Raw genomic sequence first — 20,289 nt, forward strand, 5'->3', positions numbered from 1 at the left:
CTAAGCATGATAGAAATTTACATAATTTCCATCAATCTCATAACTGTCATATAAGTGTGTGTGTGTGTGGGGGGGTGGGTATAACTAGTTTTTGGTCATCAGACTTTGTTTTTTAGAGCAATTTTAGGTTTACAGAAAACCTGCCCAGGAAGTACAGAGTTCCCAAATTTCCCCGTTAGTTTCCTCCTCTCGTATTAGCTTGGTTTTTTTTGTTGCAGTGGCTGAACTAAATATTGACACACTATTATTATCTCAAATCCATAGGTTACATTAAGGTTCACTCTTTTTGTAGCACAGTTCTTTGAGTTTTGACAAATGCAGAAGGTCATGTATCTGCCATTTTAGTATGATCCAGAATAGTTTCCATGCCCTAACAATGCCCTGTGTTCCACGATTGAGCCCTTCTCCACTCAACCCTTGACAATCACTGAACTTTTCACTGTCTCTATAGTCTGCCTTTTCCAGAATATCATGTAGCTGGAATCATTCAGTCTGGCCTTTCAGACTGGCTTCTTTCACTTGGTAATATGCATCTAAGGTTTACCACACTTTTCATGGCATATTAGTTCATTTCTTGTTGTTATTGAATACTATTTTAGTGCATGGAAGTGCCACAGTTTGTTTATCCATTCACTTTTGAAGGACATCTTGGTTGATTTCAATTTTTGGAAATTATGAATAAAGTTGAAGTCAAGATTTGTATGCAGGTCTTGTGTGGCATGAGTTTTCAACTCCTCTGGGTAAATACCTAGGAGTCTGATTGTTGGATTGTGTGATAAGCTGAGCTTTGTAAGAAATTGCCAGACACACTTTCCAAGTGGTTATGCCATTTTGCATTCACCCCAGAAATGAATAACAGTTCTTGCTGCTCCGCATCCCTAAAGGCATTTAGCGTTGTTAATATTTCGAACTTTAGGCATTGTAATAGCTGTGGACTAGTTTCTCATTGTTCCTTAATATGCTTTCACCTAATGACATATGATGTTAAGTATCTTTCCATAAGCTTATTTTTCACTGTACATCTTCTGTGGTGAGGTGTCAGTTCATGTCTTTTCCCCATTTTGTAAATACATTTTTTTCTTATTTTTGAGTTTTAAGAGTTCTTTGCATATTTTGTGTCAAATCTTGTATCAGGTGTGTTTTGCAAATTATTTTCTCCTAGTCTCTGGATTGTCTTTTCCTACTCTTAATTACGTCTTTGAAGAGCAGAAGTTTGAAATTTTGATGAAGTCTAACTTCTCAATTTTTTCTTTCACGGATCAAGGTTTTGGTGATGTAACTAACAGTCACCCATCAAACCCAAAGTCATCTAGATTTTCTGGTATATTATCTTATAAAATTTTTACAATTTTGCATTTTAAATTTATGTCTGTGATTCATTTTGAGTTAATTTTTGTGAAAGGTGTAAGGTCTGTGTCTAGATTAAATTTTATTTTTTTTGCATGTAGAAGTCTAGTTGTTTCAGTGCCATTTGTCAAAAAAGACTATCCTTTCTTCATTGAATTGATTTTGTTCCCTTGTCAAACATCAGTTGACTATATTTATGTGGCTCTATTTCTGGGCTTTTCTGTTCCATAGATCTGTTTGTTTATACTTTTGCAAATGTCATGTTTTCTTGATTACTGTAGCTTTATAGTAAGACTTGAAGTTAGGTAATATCTGCCCTCCATTTTCTTCAGTGTAATGTTGGCTATTCTGAGTCTTTTGCCTTACCATACAAACTTCAGAATCATTTTGTCACTATCCACAAAAAAAGTTTTGGGAATTTGACAGGGATTGCATTAAATCTATAGATCAGATTGTAAAGAATTAACATCTCAATAATATGCGGCCTTTATATTGTAACTAGTTTTTAATTTTATAAAAATTATATATGTAAATAGTAATTGGTGCAGCCAGGAATCAAATTCAGGTCTGCCTTCTTGCAAAGTCCATGTTCCTTTCACCACACATTATACGGAAAATATTTTATAAACAACACATGGATCTTTTCCATTCCTCAGAAAAATTTCCCTGCATCAATGGAAGACTCAAGTTCCAGGTCACTGCTGCTTCCTATCTTCTAGAAAGTGGTATCCTAAGCATCTGTCTATATCTTAATGACTTTTGAGATATGGCCTAACACCCTCTACTTCCCCCGACAAAAGTTTATCCCCATTAAATTCTGCTGATCCACCTATACTTATGGTAGATCTTGTGAAAATACATCCTATATAACTTAATCAACATTTCTTTCATAGATTATTCAGAATTCCTACCTAAATTTCCTTCCATGAATATCTAGAAAATTAAGAGAAAAAGAAAAAAAGAAAATGTTATAGAGAATCATGGTTAAAATTTTTACATATTTTCTTTGAATATTTCTTATATGTTCTACATATCATTGACCTCATGTTTAATATACAGTTATATAATCCTTTTTTTCCCTAAATGAAACCCAACCATTTCCCTATGTTGTTAAAACTTTATGTTACCATTATTTTAATGCTTGCATTAAATTCCTCAGTTTTAGGTTGTTCCAAGATTGGCTGTGACTACTTAACAGAACATCTTTTTTAAAATGACCCATCCTATTGCATGGATTATTTATTTATGATTTTGTTGAGAAATGACAATTATTTATGATTTTGTTGAGAATTTGCCAACTTGGGTTAGGCTAAAGTATCCAGTTATTTTATCAGACACTAATCCAAGTGTTGCTGTGAGGGTGTATCGTCAATGTGGCTGACATTTGCAATGAGTTGACCTTATGTAAATGCAGAATTTAATGGGGATAAACTTTTGTCAGGGGGAGTAGCGGGTGTTAGACCATATCTCAAAAGTCATTAAGATATAGACAGATGCTTAGGATCCCACTTTCTAGAAGATAGGTCATTTGGATTGGATGAAGGGACTTAAGAGCCAAACTGAGGTTTCCCTGAAAGAAGACATTTTGCCTCAAGATGGCAACATCAGCTCCAAGTTTCCAACTGTTAGTCTGTCCTACAGATAATGGACTTACTGGGCCCTACAACTGTGTAAGCCAATTATTTGAAATAAGCCTCTTTACATACATACATATATGTATCCTACTGGTTCTGTTTCTCTGAAGAACCTTCCTGTCTGATACAAGTAGTGAGAATTAATATTTTCCCAAATACTTTTTAGATATTTGTACTCAAAATCTTAAATCCACACCCTTTTCCAATCTGTCCACTGACATTTTAATGTTTTTCTACATCACCTGCTCTTATTGTATAAGGGTTCCACATTGAAGGTAGAGTCAAAAGATTCATTTCTGCTTTTGTCTTCAATTCCCTTTCTACAAATTCCCTTTCTAGAATACTTGCATTAGTCACATTTGTCAACCACTCCAACCACTACCTGGTTAAGTAATAGTTGCTGATACCTACAAAATGAAGAAACAAAAGACTGGCCAGAACATATTTAGCAAACCTAACATGACTTATAAAATGTCTTTTATGTCACAAAAAGCTAGGTATGTTAATTCCTTGCATTAGTTATTTTTGACTATTTTAAATTTTTCCTAGAATGAGGTAACTAAATAAGCAAAACAATAAACTGACTCTTAATGATTATTGATCCTCTAACCTTAGTTTCTCACCTATGACCGTTTGGATATTATGGGCCTGGTGTAATTCTAAGCACATAAAACAGTATAGTCAATACATTTTTACTAATTAGATATTTCCTAATGGAAGGGGAGGGACTATTCATACAGTGAGTGAAGTCAAATGCCAGTCATCCCCCTTGGAAACTCCGTGTGTCTCTGATGTCAAGTGTATTGAGTTACTTGTCTGCTTCTTGGCACAGTGTCTGAAAAATCAGTTTAAGATGAATGGTATTTAATTCTTCATTATTCACAGTGGATTCTACAGGGCCTTGGCATTTCTTCTCCCTTTTGCTTTATGCCTTCTTGGCAGCAATACTACTCATTAGCACCTCGGCCAGCAAGTGGGCAATGCAACATGAGGGGTCATGGAAATGAAATTTGTCACCTTTGAGATTGCTTTGTCAGTCTTGCCTAAGTGGCTATGCTACACTAACAGCTGGGATATTTTCTGGTTTTCCAGAATTGGGAAAGAGACTGTCATCCCATTAATCAAATTTTTACCTCAATTCCTACATGGAATATGTTAAATAATTTATGTAAATGTCACTTTCTACTTTCACAAATGAAACTTTGCTGTTAAAAGAAAATAAGGCTAAATTAAAAAAAAATGTTTATTAAGTTCCTCCTATTTTTTCAACACTCTCCTGAGCTAATAATCAACATTTTAGGTAATCTTATAATCTATATTCTAAAGTAGCATTGCCCAATAAAACTTTCTGAAATGATGGAAACTTTCTTCTGTGCTGTTCAATATGGTAGCCACTAATTACATGTGGCTATTTGGCACTCAAAACGTGGTTAGTGCTACGGAGGATCTGAATTCTTAATTTTATTTTATTTTAATCTATATAAATTTAAATTTAAATAGCCATGTATGGATAGTGGCTTCTGTATTAGATAGCACAATTTTGGAGCAACTCCAAACTCCCATTATCCTGAACAATGAGATTTGAATTAAGCACGGTTTTGTGAGGCAGCCTCAGGGATCTACGTAACCATGGTGTTCATTTGTGGACAAGCTCTTCATTGTTTATCAGTACTATATTAAAAAAAGTAAAATGATGCATGAAGATTTATGAGTGCTATCTCTCAAAAGTGATGGGCCAGGGTGCTACAGAATAGGCATTCAATACACATGGGATCACTTTCATTTAATCATTTATCAAAAAGTATTGAGCATTCCAAGTAAAGGATTCTGGTAGTTTGGAGCTACATACTCCAGTAAAAGGCATTTTCTTGTTTATTCATTCCACAAGCGTAACTCTTAGAACCTTTTGATGAGGCTATTTCAGTTAGGGTTGGCCTAGCTGACTCAGAATGGGTCTTAATCCTATTACTGAATGTCTTTTTGGAAAAGTCACAGAAAGGCAAAAAAAAACCCACAGGATTTTTTTCAACCAGAAACCGAAAGTCAACAGAACCCAGAAGAGAATGGAAAGGCCAGAGGAGGCTGCCATGTGACAGAAGGGACTAGAGCCAGGGATTGCTGGCAGCTAGCCCTAGAATGCCATAGTCTTCTGGGAGAAAGCATCACTTGATGAAGCCTTGATTTTTTACTTCTCCTAGCCTTAAAACTGTGAGCCAATTCATTTTTGTTGTTTAAGTCAGTCCATTGGACAGTACTTGTTTTGACAGACAGGAAACTAAAACTGTGATCATAGGCTAAGAAAACAGTAAAAATCTGAAAAAAATGTTATGCTTTTAAATGACATTGGTAAATTAATAAATGGCTAAAAAGTGAATGAATGATTGAAATGTGATTTTTTTGTCTGGAATGCTCTGCCCTATCCTCTTTTTCTGTATAACATCTACTGTCAGTTAAGGCTTAAATTAGGTGGACCATTGACTATTTCTGCTCTGTGTTCCCAGAGCACTCTGTACTACCATAACAAACATTACATTGCATTTAATTGTTTATTTACTTTCTTGCCTCTGAAATAGATCATAAGCTCCTCGAGGTCAGGAATTGCTTCTTTTCACCATTGTAACTCCTATGTCAAGCACAGGCACTGGCAATCAGTAGGAACTCCATAAGCATGCATTGAATGAATCAATTAATGAGATTACTCACAATATGATTCCACTGGAAAATACCTGATTCTGGTACATAGAATTCGGTGAACATTTAGTGAATGATTGAATGAATGAATGTTGAATGGATTACTGCCAATTGGCAACTTATTCATTATTATGCTTTCAGGACAAAACACAATGCTTATCCATCAAGAAACATTGTTAAATTAGTATAATGTTTATTTGAATATTAAATTACAATGTATGGCTAATCAATTATTGAGCCCTTGTGGTATATTTGGTAGGAGGGCTCAGATGAACTGAAGCAGTGTGGCGTATTAGGAAGTAGCCTTAACTTGGAAATCTGGAGGCCTAATTTTCAGTCTGGCATTCCTCTTAATTCTCTGGAACATCCTAACTAAGCCAATAGGCCTCTATGGCTATTAATTTCTTAAATGTAATGGTTAAGAGCATGGGCTTGGGGATAGACAGCCATGCATTTAAGTCCTGACTACACTTTACTAGCATGTGACATTGAACATATATTTTATATAAAAGGACCTAAACCACAGGTTGTTCTTAGGATTAAATGAGATAATGGGCATAAAGCACCTGACACATTGTTGGCTTTCAATAAGCACTAGCTGTTATTACATTATTATTACCATGTGTGGATTTAAGAGCCTCACTGATCCCTTTTAGTCTGGACCTAGAGAACGAGATTTCAGAAACATCCTTGTCATATTTTCTGTTCTGTTTGGACTAGAAGTCTTAGTTCTTTTTCAGGCAAATCTGTTCTCTTTGGGTATGAATACCAAGTAATATATTGCATTGAGTTACTGCAAATTACCAAGCTAAAAACCATCTCATCTGTCATCAGCCCCAGCTCATGCTGCAATATGGCTGTTGTGGAGAGGAGGACTATGCAGGCCTCCGTGATGAACTTAATTAGCCATATATTGCTTATGAATAAATTGGTACTGGAGTCTGAATCCCCAAAATAATCTACCACACTCTCTCTTCTGTTTTATAAAATTAAATCTAGGCATTCATAAAACAGAGAGAGCCATATAGTACAATATCTTGTAAGTTTTGACTAAGCTAAAATTGCTAGAAAGCTTTATTTTCAAATGTGATTCTGTGTATGTGTGTTCTAAAAAACAAATTGATCCTGTTTCATTGTTTTTAATGGGCAGGAGTGTGGTGAGACAAAGAAAATATGTTCTCCCATCCCAGCAAGAGCTAAGGCATACTCTGTTAAACTGACACTTTTCAATGATGTATCACCAGAGTATATAGCATCTGAGAGGAACCATGAGATTGCAATCTTGAGATAGTACTAAGAATGGCTTAATTTTTAAAACCACATCCCATTCTCATTACAGACTGTCAGAAGAATAGATTAATTTGCACCATTGTCTGTTCTCATTGCAATCTTTGTCAGTATAATGAAGTATTGGAATGTTAATATTAGCTGCATTCATGGAAATATTGCCATCCATTGGACCGATTTGATCTTTCCAGTGATCTGTGTAGTGATTGGCTTACTCCTCTCTTTTCAGTAATAAACTGATAAGGATTAGCACAGCAAGCATGGGATTTCAGAATTTTAGCTCACTCCTATTTTCCTAGCTCTTGTCGAAGCACAGTTCATATTATCAGTGTGCCTACGCCTTTTGAGGTTATTATGTTCAGGATGCTATAGGATCCTAATCATATATGGAGAAGAGCATAATCATACAATGTCTAAGCAGAGGTTGCAAACTCAAATGGCTGCAAATAGGAGACCTGTGATGTATCTGTGTCTCTAAATATATTTTAAATCTTAAATCATATTTAAAAAATATGTATGTGAGACAAAAACAGAACAAAACAAACTGCCTGCAAGCCACATTTGACCCCTGGACTCCCAATTTGCAACGCTTAAAGTCTCCCCCAAATCAAGTTAGTATCAGTCGGCAGGCGTTCTTAACTTACTGCCACATCCTAAGGTTAGAACCTGACAGAAAGGAATCCTCAGATACAGGGTTGAGTCTTCTCACCTGGCATCACACAAGAAAATGAAAGGAAAATGAGGCTTTCTTCTTTGGACCCACACTATAAAATGAAAATGATCTGAAAAATTGAGTATCTTATGAGGTTATAAGGGAATTGGGCTGGAAAAATATGTATATTGATGGATTAATTCATTCCAGCTTTTTTTTTTTTTTAGTGTCTCAAGATATATCAGAGTAGACAGGTCTAAGGAAGAAATAACATCTGGGAAGCAGGTGTTAGTTTCTTTCTCTGCAATATATCTGGCTAGATCGTATATGTCAGGTTGTACCAGCTCCTCTCTCTTCTTGCCTGGTTCTTCTTTCTCTGCTTAGCTCCACATCTTGGTACCCCCTTGTATTAATATCATCATTCCTCTCACAGATCTGCTCCTCTTCCTCTAGCTGCCATCCTTCTGCTGGCTGAGCCAGACCTGGAAGTCAGATTTGCCTCCTCCTTATCCCTTATGCTTGCACTTCAATCCTTCTACAAGTTCTACTAAAAATCTCTCTCAACTGAACTCTCCTTTCTTTTCCAAGATCAAGTTAAGGTCTTATAAATTCTCATCTAGACTAACTGGTTTCCTTACCTCTGATTTTGAACTTCTCTTATCCAGCTTCTGCTTTGGAGCAAGATGGGGCATTCTAAAATAATATAGGGTTGTACTACATCCCTGCTTAAAACCTGCAGTGCCTTTCCATGGTTGGTGCATGAGGATCTTCACCTTCTGGTTCCAGTTGACATTTAGCATTGACTCATGTGACCGACTTCCTTGTACTCTTTGATTCGTCCCTATAGAAATACTTGTGGGTCTCCTCATGCTTCTGAGTCCTTTCCCATCCTGCCTTCTCCTGAAATACCTTCCCTACCTCCCCATTGTTTACCTATTTAACTAGTATTCATCTTCCTAAGATGCAATTGTAGCATCATTAGTTCTAAAAAGAGTTCCCTGACATCTTTCTCCTACCTCCAGTCGGAGCAAGAGGTCCCTCCATGGAGAATCCTTAGCATTTTCATAGTTCTCTCTAGTGGGGCACTTCTAATTGTACTTTCCTCCTTCCCCCACTGCACAGTGCATACTTTGAGGCCCTAGACAGTGTCCTATTCCTTTTTATTTTCCTCTTACTCTAGCACAGTTCCTGGCCCAGAAGAGGCATCAGTGGTGACCTAAAGGTAATAATAATAGCTAACATTTACTGAGTGGTTACTGTCGCCAGGCACTGTTCCAACCCTAGGTAAGTCCTATATTGCCCCATTTTGAAAATAAAGAAACTGTGGTATAGCTAGGTTAGGTGACTTGCCCAAGGTCCTAAGGCTACTGCTCTTACATACTATGTCAATTCTATTTGGCCCCCACAGTGTTAGCTTGCAAAATATTTTCTTACAAATTTCAATTAATTGCCAACATTTAAAAATCTTTAGGTTTCTAAACAAATGAATGGAAATTAGTTGATCTGGCAACAGTGGACAAGTATCCCTGTGTTTCTTGCATGGCACCATTTGGCTGAAGCTGGATTGCAACCTGTAGGTATTTCAGCTGGTGACCTTAAGGCAGTGGGTACTTAGATACAGAGAGGTACTGTATGGCTTTTACATGGTGGCTTTTTCAGTTCTTTCTAAACCTGAGATTATTAGGTTAATTTGAAAATGCGTTATGTAAAAGAGATTTTGACTTCAAGTTCTTCTGAGGTCTATCTATCACTTGTGCAGGAGTCAGTGCTAATATTTGTGTTCTACTTTTGCATTTCCCCCAGGAAATAGGATCCAGCTGAATCCTGACAGATGAGCTATATGTAATGCTAATACTACCATAAATGATAATGCCACTGCACAGTGTCGCCATGGATTTGTTTCTCCCTGTAAATGGCTAATACAGACCTTCTATTGAATTTGGTGTTCACATCATTTATTCCTGAACATATATGAGATTGCTTAACCACTACAATGAGGTTAGCCATCTCATTTCTTGAGGCATAGTCACAGTGCAACTTTATAAAATTCAGCATCTATCATAAGCAAACTCTCTTTCCAGTAATATGCTCTAAATTTTAATATCTGGAATGCTGGAATCAACTTATTCCTATGCTGGATTTTTACCTGTTTTACTATGTAATATTCTCCCCCTATGAGAGAGGTGGTCTTGATTTCCTTGAAATAGTCCATTTATAATTAACAAAGTATAATGGACTAGAGGAAATTGCAAACTCTGGGAGTATATACTATGATAAATATTATGATGCATGGTAACTTGGGGCATGGAGGAGACCACACTTGATATTGAAGAATTAAGAAAGACTTTTTTGAAGGAAGTCATATTTAAATTAATAACTAATAGCAACTTGGAATCAGTCTGATGCAAAGTAGAGAAGCATGTCTTCAGCAGAGAGCCCTGCGTGTGCAATAGCTTGAAGGTGAGAGGAAAGATGTCATGTTGGGAAAATGAAATAGTTTTGTATGGCTGGAATATAGATGAGAGGCTGTGAGTGGTGAGAGGCATATCCAGGGAGGACAGAAGAACATAGCAAGGAAGGGCTTTGCAGAATTTTTTAAGAAATAGTGTTTTTATCTGAAGAACAAAGAAGAGACATTGGAGATTTTGAGTAAGGGAAGTCATCTAATTTGAATTTTTAGAAAGCCAAGTATAGCAATAGTACAGCTAATGGATGAGAAGGTGATGGTGAGCAAAACTGGAGATTAGGATACCAGTTAAAGATACTGCATTGCACTCTGTATGAGAAATATGGGTGACATGAAATAGGGCAGTAGCACTGGACATGGAGATGAGTGAATGGATTTGAGACACATTTAGAAAGTAGAACTGAAAATAAGAAAATTACTGAAAAAGAGAGAATTCAAGAGAGAAGAAGGAGAGAGAGAAAGAAGGAAGGGAAGAAGTAAAAGGAAGAAAAGATAGAAAAAGTGTAGGAAAGAAAGAAGGAAAGAGAAAAATCAAAGATGACTTTAGGGTTTTTATGTGGGTATCCTGGAGTGCCAGTCAAGTACAGTAACATAAGAATTGTACTACATTTGTATACAATTTTACCCTTGTCTTTCATTTTATTGTTGTAGAGAGTTTTATGATGTTTCATCAGAAATATTATCTCATTTGATCCTCACAGTAATGTTTGTGTAATCATCATTAATATGCATTTATTAAGGAAACTGAGCTTATGAAAGAGCCCAGGGGCCAGAAGAAATGCAACATATTAAGGGAAACAAAAGAAAGCTAGATTAACTGGAGTACAGAAAGTCAAATGGTATGAATTAGGTCAGAACAGGAGGATCATGTAGAGCCTTGAAGGACATATTGAAGTTTAGCCAACTTTTTAACAATATTTTTATTGACATCTTCACGCACATACATTCCGTATATGGTATACAATCAATGGATCACCATGGCATTACCTAGTTGTGTATTCATCACCATGATCATTTTTGAGAACATCTGCATCACTCCAGAAAACAGAAATAAACAGAAAAAAACTCATACATAATATATCCCTTACCCCTTCCTCTCATTGACCACTAGCATTTCCATCTACCCAATTTATTTAACACCTTATCTTCCCTATTATTTATTTATTCTTAATCTATATTCCTTTACTCATCTGTCCATACTTTGGATAAATGGAGCATTAGACACAAGGCTTTCACAATCACACAGTCACATTGTAGAAGTTGTATCTTTATACAATCATCCGGAACACAGCTCAGCAGTTTCAGGTACTTCCCCTCCAGCCACTTCAATACACCATAAACTAAAAAGGGATATCTATATAATGTATAAGAATAACCTCTAGGATAACGTCTTGACCCTGTTTGAAAGCTCTCAGCTACTGAAACTTTATTTTGTTTCATTTCTCACTTCCCCCTTTTGGTCAAGAAGACTAGTTTAAGCAATTTAATCCTGAGAACATGGGAAGCATTAGAATGATTTTAAGCTATGTTGGCATAATAAGGTTGATGTTTTCAAACTACAACTGCAAGGAATGTGTGGGGATTGAAGAGAAGGGGAACAAGAATGGACAAAGGGAGGACAGTCAAAGGGCTACTGAAGTATTTCAAAGGAAAAAAAAAAAATGGCTGTTTGAGCCAGAGTGGTGGTGGATGAAATGATGAGAAGTAGACAGAGTTGTGAGTATATCTCACCATTTTGACTCAATATTGTACTAGAGGTCCAAGTAGGGAGGAAAAAGATTTTAAAAATTGCTATACAGATTGGAAAGAAAGAAGTGAAGCTATCTTTTTTTCACTGATAAAATAATCATCTACGTAGAAAATCCCAAAGAATATACAAAAAAGCTACTAGACAGGTAAGTGAGTTTAGCAAGTATGTAAGATACTAGGTTCTTATACAAAACTAATTACAATTCTATATGCTTGCAAAGAACTATTGGATATTGAAATAATAAACAGCATTTATAACAGCATCAAAAATAGGTGATGAACTTAAAAATAAGTCAAGGGTTTTAGTGCTGAAAACTTTAAAAAACACAGATAGGAGATATCAAAGAATAACTAAATGAAAGGAAAGATGCATCATGCTTATGATTTGGAAGAGTTACTATGGTTTAAGATGTCCATTCCCTGCAAAATGATTTAGAGATTCAATGGAATTCAATAAAAATTCCAGCAGTATTTTTTTTAGTAGAAATTGACAAGCTGATTCAAAAATTTATAAGGGAAAGTAAGATTCCTAGTATGGTCAAAAACATTTTAACAAAGAAGAGCAAAGCTGGAGGACTTCTTGATTTCAAGACCTACTAAAAAGTTTTGAGGATAAAGTGGCATTGGTATAGGTGTAGACATATATATATCAGTGGAAGAGAACAGAGCCCAGAAATAAATGCGTAAAATTTTGGCAAATAGATTTTTCACAAAAATACCAAAATAATTTAATGGAGAAAGGAGTGTTTTTCCTTTTAACAAATGGTACTAGAACAACTGAAAATGTACATGCAACAAAACAAAATAATAACACAACAAAAAACCAAATATATCAACCCATATCATGTACCACATAAACATTAATTCAAAATTAATCATAAAAATATAAAACCTAAACCTATAAAAGGTAATATAGGAGGAAATATTTATGACCTTTCATTAGACAAGGATTTTCTGTACAGGGCAGAAAAATTAAAAAAAAATTGATAAAGTAGACTTCACTGAAATTAAAGACATTGCTAAGAATATGAAAAGGCAAGACCCACACGAGAGGAAAATACTTGTGAAATACGTATTCTATTTAGGGTCTAAGCACTTTTATAATTAAGTTCAAAGAAAGAGATAGGAATATCAAATAGGTACATGAAAAGATCATTTAATTACCCATTAGAGAAATGTAAAATAAAGTCACAATGAGTTACCATTATATGCCTACTTGAATGGCATATCTATGCATAATAGACAATACAAAATGCTGGCAAAGATGTGGAGCATCTAAAATTCTCATACACTGCTGGTGGGAACCATAATGGTTCAACCACTCTGGAATGATGCTTAATGTAAGATCTAGTAACTATTCTCTTATATATTTACCCAAGAGAAATGAAAACATGTCCACATAAAGATCTGAAAGTCTATGGCAATTTTATTCATGATAGTACAAAACTGAGAATAACTCAAATAATCCTCAATTTGTGGATGCATAAACAAGTTGAGGTATAGCCATTCAACAGAATATTACATAGTGATGAAAACAATTGAATTTCTGATATGTACAACCACATGGATGAATCACAAAAACGTTATGCTTAACTGAAAGAAGCCAGACACAAAAGGCTACATATACTTGATTCCATTTATATGAAATCCTGGAAAACACAAACCTAGAGGGAAAGAAATCAGTTCAGTGATGGCGAGAGGCTAGAGATGGGAGAAGAGGATTGACTTCAGAGAGGCACAAGGAAATTTTTAGAGTGACAGAAATATTCTATATATTGATTGTGGTGGTAGTTATACAATTGTATACATTTCTTAAAACCCATTGAACTGTTAACCAAAAAAGGGATACATTTTATTACATGTAAATTATCCATCAATAAAACTGAATATATTAAATAATAATGCAGAGGTTTAAATGATAAAGATGATTGATCTAGGATGGTGGTAGATGATGGTGAAAAGTGGGTAAATCCAAGATGTGTTTGGGAGGTAAAATCATTAGGGTAGGTGAAGAATGGACGGGGATGAGGGAAAGGGAGATGCATCTCCCTCTTATGAAAAATATCACAGTATGTCTGGAAGTAGAACTGATTCTTTATAAGCCTATTACCCTTATTTGAATGTGAACTCCAAGAGGTAGAGAAAGCAGCAAATCAGAGCAAGACCTTACAAACAGCAACGATAGTTCAACTCAAATGGGAGTCCTACGTCCACATCACAGTTATGGCTAACTCTCATCATATAAAACTAAGAAAAGTATAGCAAGAAAGTTTAAGACAAGTACATCAACATTGCACTCAATCACTATATGTAGAACATACAATTTGTGAAAGGCACTCCCTGGGGCACTGCGCAGAGTGTAATTAAAAGACCATATGGTATCATGTGGAGAAAATAACCTGAAAAAGGAGCATCGAGATCTGGCTTTCGTTATGTACATGATGACTAATAAGTATTCGATCCTAGTTAAGATTTTTAACTTGTGAGTATCCATGTTTGTGAAATTTGACTTTCTGTAAGATCCTTTTGACTTTATCCGTCTGCTATATTGTGACAGTATGGCCACTAGGAACTCACAATATAATTCATTTCACCTTTATTTATGATTTTTTCTGACAACTATTTAACAAGCATGCTGGGTTCTGGGGATGCAAAGTTGAATAAAATATTGCCCTGACCCTAAGGTGTTTCCAGTCTAGGGGTGGATACAAATAAGAAATCAACAGGGTTCAGTGCGAGAAGACACAAGACCAACTCAAGTGACATCAAAGGGCACACAGTTCAACAAAGCCTCAAAAAATGTGTATATTTTGACTGTGATTAGATTCCCCACCCCACCTTCTGTGCATACACAGAACATAATATATATCATTAATAAAAATTAGACTTACAAATTTTTGGATATATCCCTATATGTAATGTAAAGCTATTAGGAAAAACATTTCTCTACAGCCCTAAGTTATTTTTGCATTACTACTTTCAGCTCACCCCTATAGACACACTAAAAAGGCACTCCTAAAATCCAATTTCAGAAAATAAACATCACATTGCCCACATTATCTGCACCCACATACAGTAATAGTCACAGTCTCTGGCTTGTCTTACTAATATCAGATAAATTGAAGCCTAAACTTTAATAAAATATACTGTACTCAGTGTGCCTGTGTCCCAAATCAGAGCTCTGGGTCATTAAGTTTCCAGGATTGGGCACACACCTGAAACCAATTTAAGTTTGTTTACTTACCTCTTACCTGGCCATTCCACTGAGAATAATCATATTCGGGGAAAAAACCTGTTCTTGAAAGTTGTGAAAATGCATTGAACTTTGGACAACAGAAAAGCTTTAATTGCTGCATGTCTTACCTGGCTTGAGATGAGCAAATGGAATTTCGCCAGTGAGAAGTTCCCATAGACAGAGAGCGTAACTGAAGACATCAGCTTTGATGGTGTATCTCGTGGACTGAGTGAATACCTCGGGAGCCATCCAACGGAGGTTCTGCAGAGCGAGAAACAGCCACAAGTCATTTACCCAGGGTTTAGTTCTTCCACTGCAGAACAGTGTTCGTCTTAGTGAGGATCTGCTAAGTGTTCTCCCAATGCCTTCAAAAGACATAAACATAAAACAACATCAATACTGTACTCAATGCATGCAATAAACTGGCCAACACATTGTGTTCGCTGTGGCTGTTCAGCTTCTCAAAGAGTAGTTTCTTAATCATTGAAAGATCATAAAATCCATTATTCTTCCCAAAACATCACAGCACTATTAATCCTGCCTCTTATAAAAATGCTGATCCTCACAGAAGCAGTTTTTGTTTATTTACATGTATCTTTCATCTAGAAATTTTACAAGCTTCTGAACAGCCAGCTACAGAATCTTCTGTGACTCCCTAGGAGTGAAGTACAGGCTTGGTGGGAGGCACTTTCCTTTGTTCAAGTCTTCAGGTTGTAATTTGGGAATCATTAAGTTAGGACCATAAATAGTGCTTTCATGAGTGAGGGAAAGAAAGGGACATAGAGGAGTGCACAGCATATTCCTATGAAATAGATTTTTTTACTGGCAGAATCAGATTGGTCATATCTCCTTTATTTGCTAGTTGCCTTGTTTCTGAATGTTCTTTGTGCAATATTTTTTAAAAAGCCCATGAAATGTCATATTTCTCTGTTCAAAGTTCTCTCTTCCTATTTTCCAATTACATTATTTATATTCTCTTCATTTGCAATTACATATTCTTCGGTTTAAAAATAAATTTCCATCTTGGGATGCAAGTATGTAACTTTAGTTTATTTATGGTTTCATGGGCAAAGCACTGGATTTTGAGTTAAGAGATGAAATTCTAGCTCCAGCTCTGCCACTGATGGTTTGGGCTGCCCTGGGCTAATCTCACATTCCTTGAGGACAAAACAAAGGAGTCAGGGCCTTCTAGCTCTAAAATTCCATGACGCCATATCTATCATATCAAATGAACTTTGCCTTATACCTTCTTTCTCTGTATTTCCACTGAGAGAAACCAGTATTCTTCTATTACTCTCAGTGAAATTCTGTGTGTAGCGTTGACTGTTGATAATTCCTTTGAAGTGTTTTCCTGATTTTGAAATCATGTGCAATTACAGCTTTCCAAGAATATCTTTATTCTGATTATGGTGCTCAAATGCAATTCTTCCACATGAGCTTTCATATTCTAAGTAGCCTCGATTTATACAGAAGATTATGCATTGTGTCACAACATTGTATAAGTGGGAGTGGGCATACAGTATGCCCATTTTTGCACAGGGGAGTGACAGAGTAATTAGAGAACTCACATGAGTCCACATGATTTGCAAGAAACAATATAGCTTTCAAAATAAATCTAAGGTGGTGCCTATGCTCATAGACTATGCCTCTAGGAGAGAAGAATTAATATTACTTGCTGTTAGAGAAATTCAATTCAATCCAGTCTACATATGTTTATTTAGTCAGTGAGTGTCAATTAACCACATGTTAGAATCACCTGAGGGAAACTTGAGATGTCACAGGTACCCAAGATCAATAGCAGGCCTACTGAATCAGAATTTTGGGCATTTGGATTCAGGCATTGTGCTTTTTATAAGTTCTCAAAGGGTTTTTAACATGCAACCAGGATTGAGAACACAGATGTAGGCATCTCTGTGTCCCAGGTACTAGGTGAGGCCTGGTGGGTGCTGCCAAATGGGGACTCACTCTTCCCACCTCCCTTGCCTCATCTCTTACCACACTTTCCTTGTTGCTCATCCACTCTAGCCACTCTGGCCTTGAACCTACCAAGCACTTTCCTGTCTCAGGGCCTTTGCACTTACTGTTCCCCCATCTGCAATGTTCTTCCCCCTGAGAGTCACATGAATGACTTCCATCTCAGGGTCTGTACAAACGTTACCTTAACAAGTGCTATCTTTCCCTGCCACCCTACCTAAACTCTGCCCCATCACCTACCATTCATTTACTCTACTTTAATGTTTTCTTCATAAAAATTATCACCTGGTATACATTTTTGTTAATTTGTTTAGTATCTATCTCTTTCCAGTAGAATATTAGTTCAACGAGATTAAGAACTTTATTTTGTTCACTCATTTCTATATTCCCAGTTTCTAGAAGAAAGTGACACCCACGATGTGCTCCATGAATACTTTTTGAATGTATGAGTGAAATAAATCTAACTAGGGAAAGAAAGCACACGTAACCCTACTTATAATACAACATAGCCCATGAACTGGCTCCTGCCTTCCTTTCTTACCCCTCATGTTCTCTTCCTCACACTGCCCATGCCAGCAATGCCAAGCTACTTGAAATCCCCCCAGGAAGCATGGTGTTTTTCACCTTCTCCTGTGCCATTGCTCATTCTGTTTACACTATCTGGCATCCCTTTCCATACTCCCTGCCATTGGATTAACTCCCATTCATTCAGTTTCAGCTTCTGTAATATTCTAGTATATCTCTATCAGTGAACTTCCATGTTGCTTTAAATCTCTCTGCATAGCATAATCTTTTTCTCACTAAACAATAAGCTCCTTGAGTTCAAGGACTAAGTTTTTATTCATGTTTTGCATCCCTGGACTCTTGCACAATACCTAACACATGGTCAATCCTCGATAAATGTTTGCTGAATGAACGAACGATGAGAGTACAAAGTAGCACCATGCATAAAGGGCTATAAAAATCACGGAGGGAAAAGGATTTTCTGTGAGAGGGTCTGTGGGGCAGTGGTACATGGGGAGGGTAGGGGATCATTGTGGAACGGGCAGGTGCTTAAAATGGGTGCCTTGCAAGATGAGTTAACTTCATCCAAGTGGAATGCAGTGAAGGGACTTCCGAGCAGAGAATACAACAAGGTCAAGGTCACAGGGATGTGAAAGTGAACAGCATATTTGGGGAATGGCCAGGTGGCTTGTGTACTGGAGCACTGGGGGCTTGAGAGACATTGTGGTGACAGATGAAGCTAGAAAGGTGCCCTGGGGCCAGGTGGGTGTGTGGGAAGGAGTTTGGATTTTAGCTGGTAGGCAGTGGGGGAGGGGGTGTTGATGGTGTAGAGAAGGGGAATTTTCAGTATCGCAACATTTAGCCAATGTTCAGAGAATGAGCTGGAGGAGAGGAATGGAGTTAGAAGCCAATTCAGCAGTCCAGAGAAGAGATAATGGGGACCTGACATGAGAATTGAGAAACTACACTGAACTCTAGAAAAAAAAAAATTAAGAGAAACAACCAGACAAAGTGGTTGAGTCATGTCATGTTAATGTGTAAGGGGAAGGAAGAAATAAAAAAGTACTACAAGCTTGGGCTATTAAATAACACACAAAGTCCAGAAAGAGAAACATACTTTTTCCTTTGGGTCAGGAGCAGGTGATTAATTTAATTGTGGAGATTTTAAGTATAATTATCCTTGCTTCAGATATTATACTTTAATGCTTGACTATACCACCTAGTGCCTTATAATGTTAAATGGAGAATTATGAATAGTTAATAGATGGTGGTGAACCACTAATTTTATAGTTAGTTATTTACTAAATATTAGCTCGACACCTTAATAAGAAGATCTAAATCTGAAAGCCAATTATCCATGCCCACGATGTGCTTTTCAGTAATATTTGAAACAAATTCAGTATTATTTTAACCACACCATTTTCCAAATATGTATCTAATCTATTTCTCTAACAAAGGCTTGAAATAGTTCTTTTGTAGGTTTACTGGAAATAAAAACATAAAACATTATCCTGCCACTGGGACAGTAACATTGTTTCCACCTCAAGCTGCTCTCTTCTCATGCCCTCTCAGGCTGAGTTTACACATTTTAATTGTTTTAGTTAATTATAGGGAATGTAAGAGGCAGCAAACCCCAGGTTGTTTTGTCATGTTGTCTTCATCCAGAGACTGTAGAAATCTTGATTCTGAGGGAAAGAGAAAACAAATTCACTTCAGAGGAACTATCTCGAAACCAAGGTCAAAGATTATGTCAAAGATTTGAAACCACAAAAAACCTCGGTCATACTTATATTCTAACTTCTTTTCTTTTGGCTGAGGGTAGCAAAGAGGAAAAATTGAAAACAAAATGCTATACTTCCAAAATTGAGGGTCACTGAAATTTGGAAGACTTAGAGAAATAAAACTGTCAGTTGGAAATCCATTTTCAAATTCATCATGCAATATCAGGCACTAACTAGGAAAGCGAAAAGAAGCTGAAGACATTTGGGGTATTCGTTATGGAAATCTCACCTCCAAAATCTGCTACCACAGCATGCCCATCCTCATAGAGAAGAATATTGTGACTGAAAGAAAAAAGTAGGCTTTGAGTAAACTTTACTATTTCCTGAGTTGATTGATCCCTCAAGGAAGAGGACAAAAATCATCATTTATTCAGCCCCAGGGTTAAATGGGCCCCAAGAGACTAATATAGGTCTCAAATCAGTGACTTCTTCAGGTTCACTAGTTCAAAAAGTACATTTACAAAATGTGATCATGTTGTAGCTAATGCCATTTTACAGAATTCCTACTTTAGATACCACCCTTAAACTTGTCAAAGATCAACTTTTCAGCTCCTTGAGGCTCATTTATTAACATGACTGTATTACTGGCAAAAGAGTCAGGGCAAGGCAAACAACTTTGCTGGAATCTTATGTGCAAGCATAGCTCAAGGCAGGGCCTGAAATGAATATTCAGAAGAGTAAAAGAACTCTTATTGAAAAATTTTTGATCAATACATTCTAGTTACAATCCCAGGATGAAGGAATGTTTCTAAAAGGTTTAGGAATTATGCCAGCTAAACCACTTTTTTAAGGTTTGCAGGAGGCAAAGACATAAAGGTCACAAATTGGGTCTCCCAACCCAATTCAAGTTTGATTAACAGAAGTGACCTTTTTAGAAGTACTTCAAGATTGGGACAGGGCCATAAAGGGGACATTCTTCCTACATATTACTGAATTGAGTTGAGCAATATCTTAGGTACATACATATC

At 36.5% G+C, this 20,289-nt stretch overlaps 1 protein-coding gene across 2 annotated transcripts in view; it reads right to left on the reverse strand.

The window, feature by feature from the left end:
• The window catches only part of TNNI3K (TNNI3 interacting kinase), a 286,566-nt gene that overhangs the window by 69,509 nt on the left and 196,768 nt on the right, over positions 1-20,289 (reverse strand). For both annotated transcript variants that reach the window (XM_077120614.1, XM_077120615.1), the window contains exons 18-20: positions 19,551-19,603; positions 19,173-19,225; positions 15,191-15,323 (exon numbers count right to left, since the gene is read on the reverse strand). In XM_077120614.1, coding sequence (XP_076976729.1) covers positions 15,191-15,323; positions 19,173-19,225; positions 19,551-19,603 — 239 coding nt within the window. The remainder of the gene's footprint in view (positions 1-15,190; positions 15,324-19,172; positions 19,226-19,550; positions 19,604-20,289) is intronic.

This window comes from Tamandua tetradactyla, chromosome 11, assembly GCF_023851605.1.
Source record: "Tamandua tetradactyla isolate mTamTet1 chromosome 11, mTamTet1.pri, whole genome shotgun sequence".
In the NCBI taxonomy this organism is placed as follows: Eukaryota; Metazoa; Chordata; class Mammalia; order Pilosa; family Myrmecophagidae; genus Tamandua; species Tamandua tetradactyla.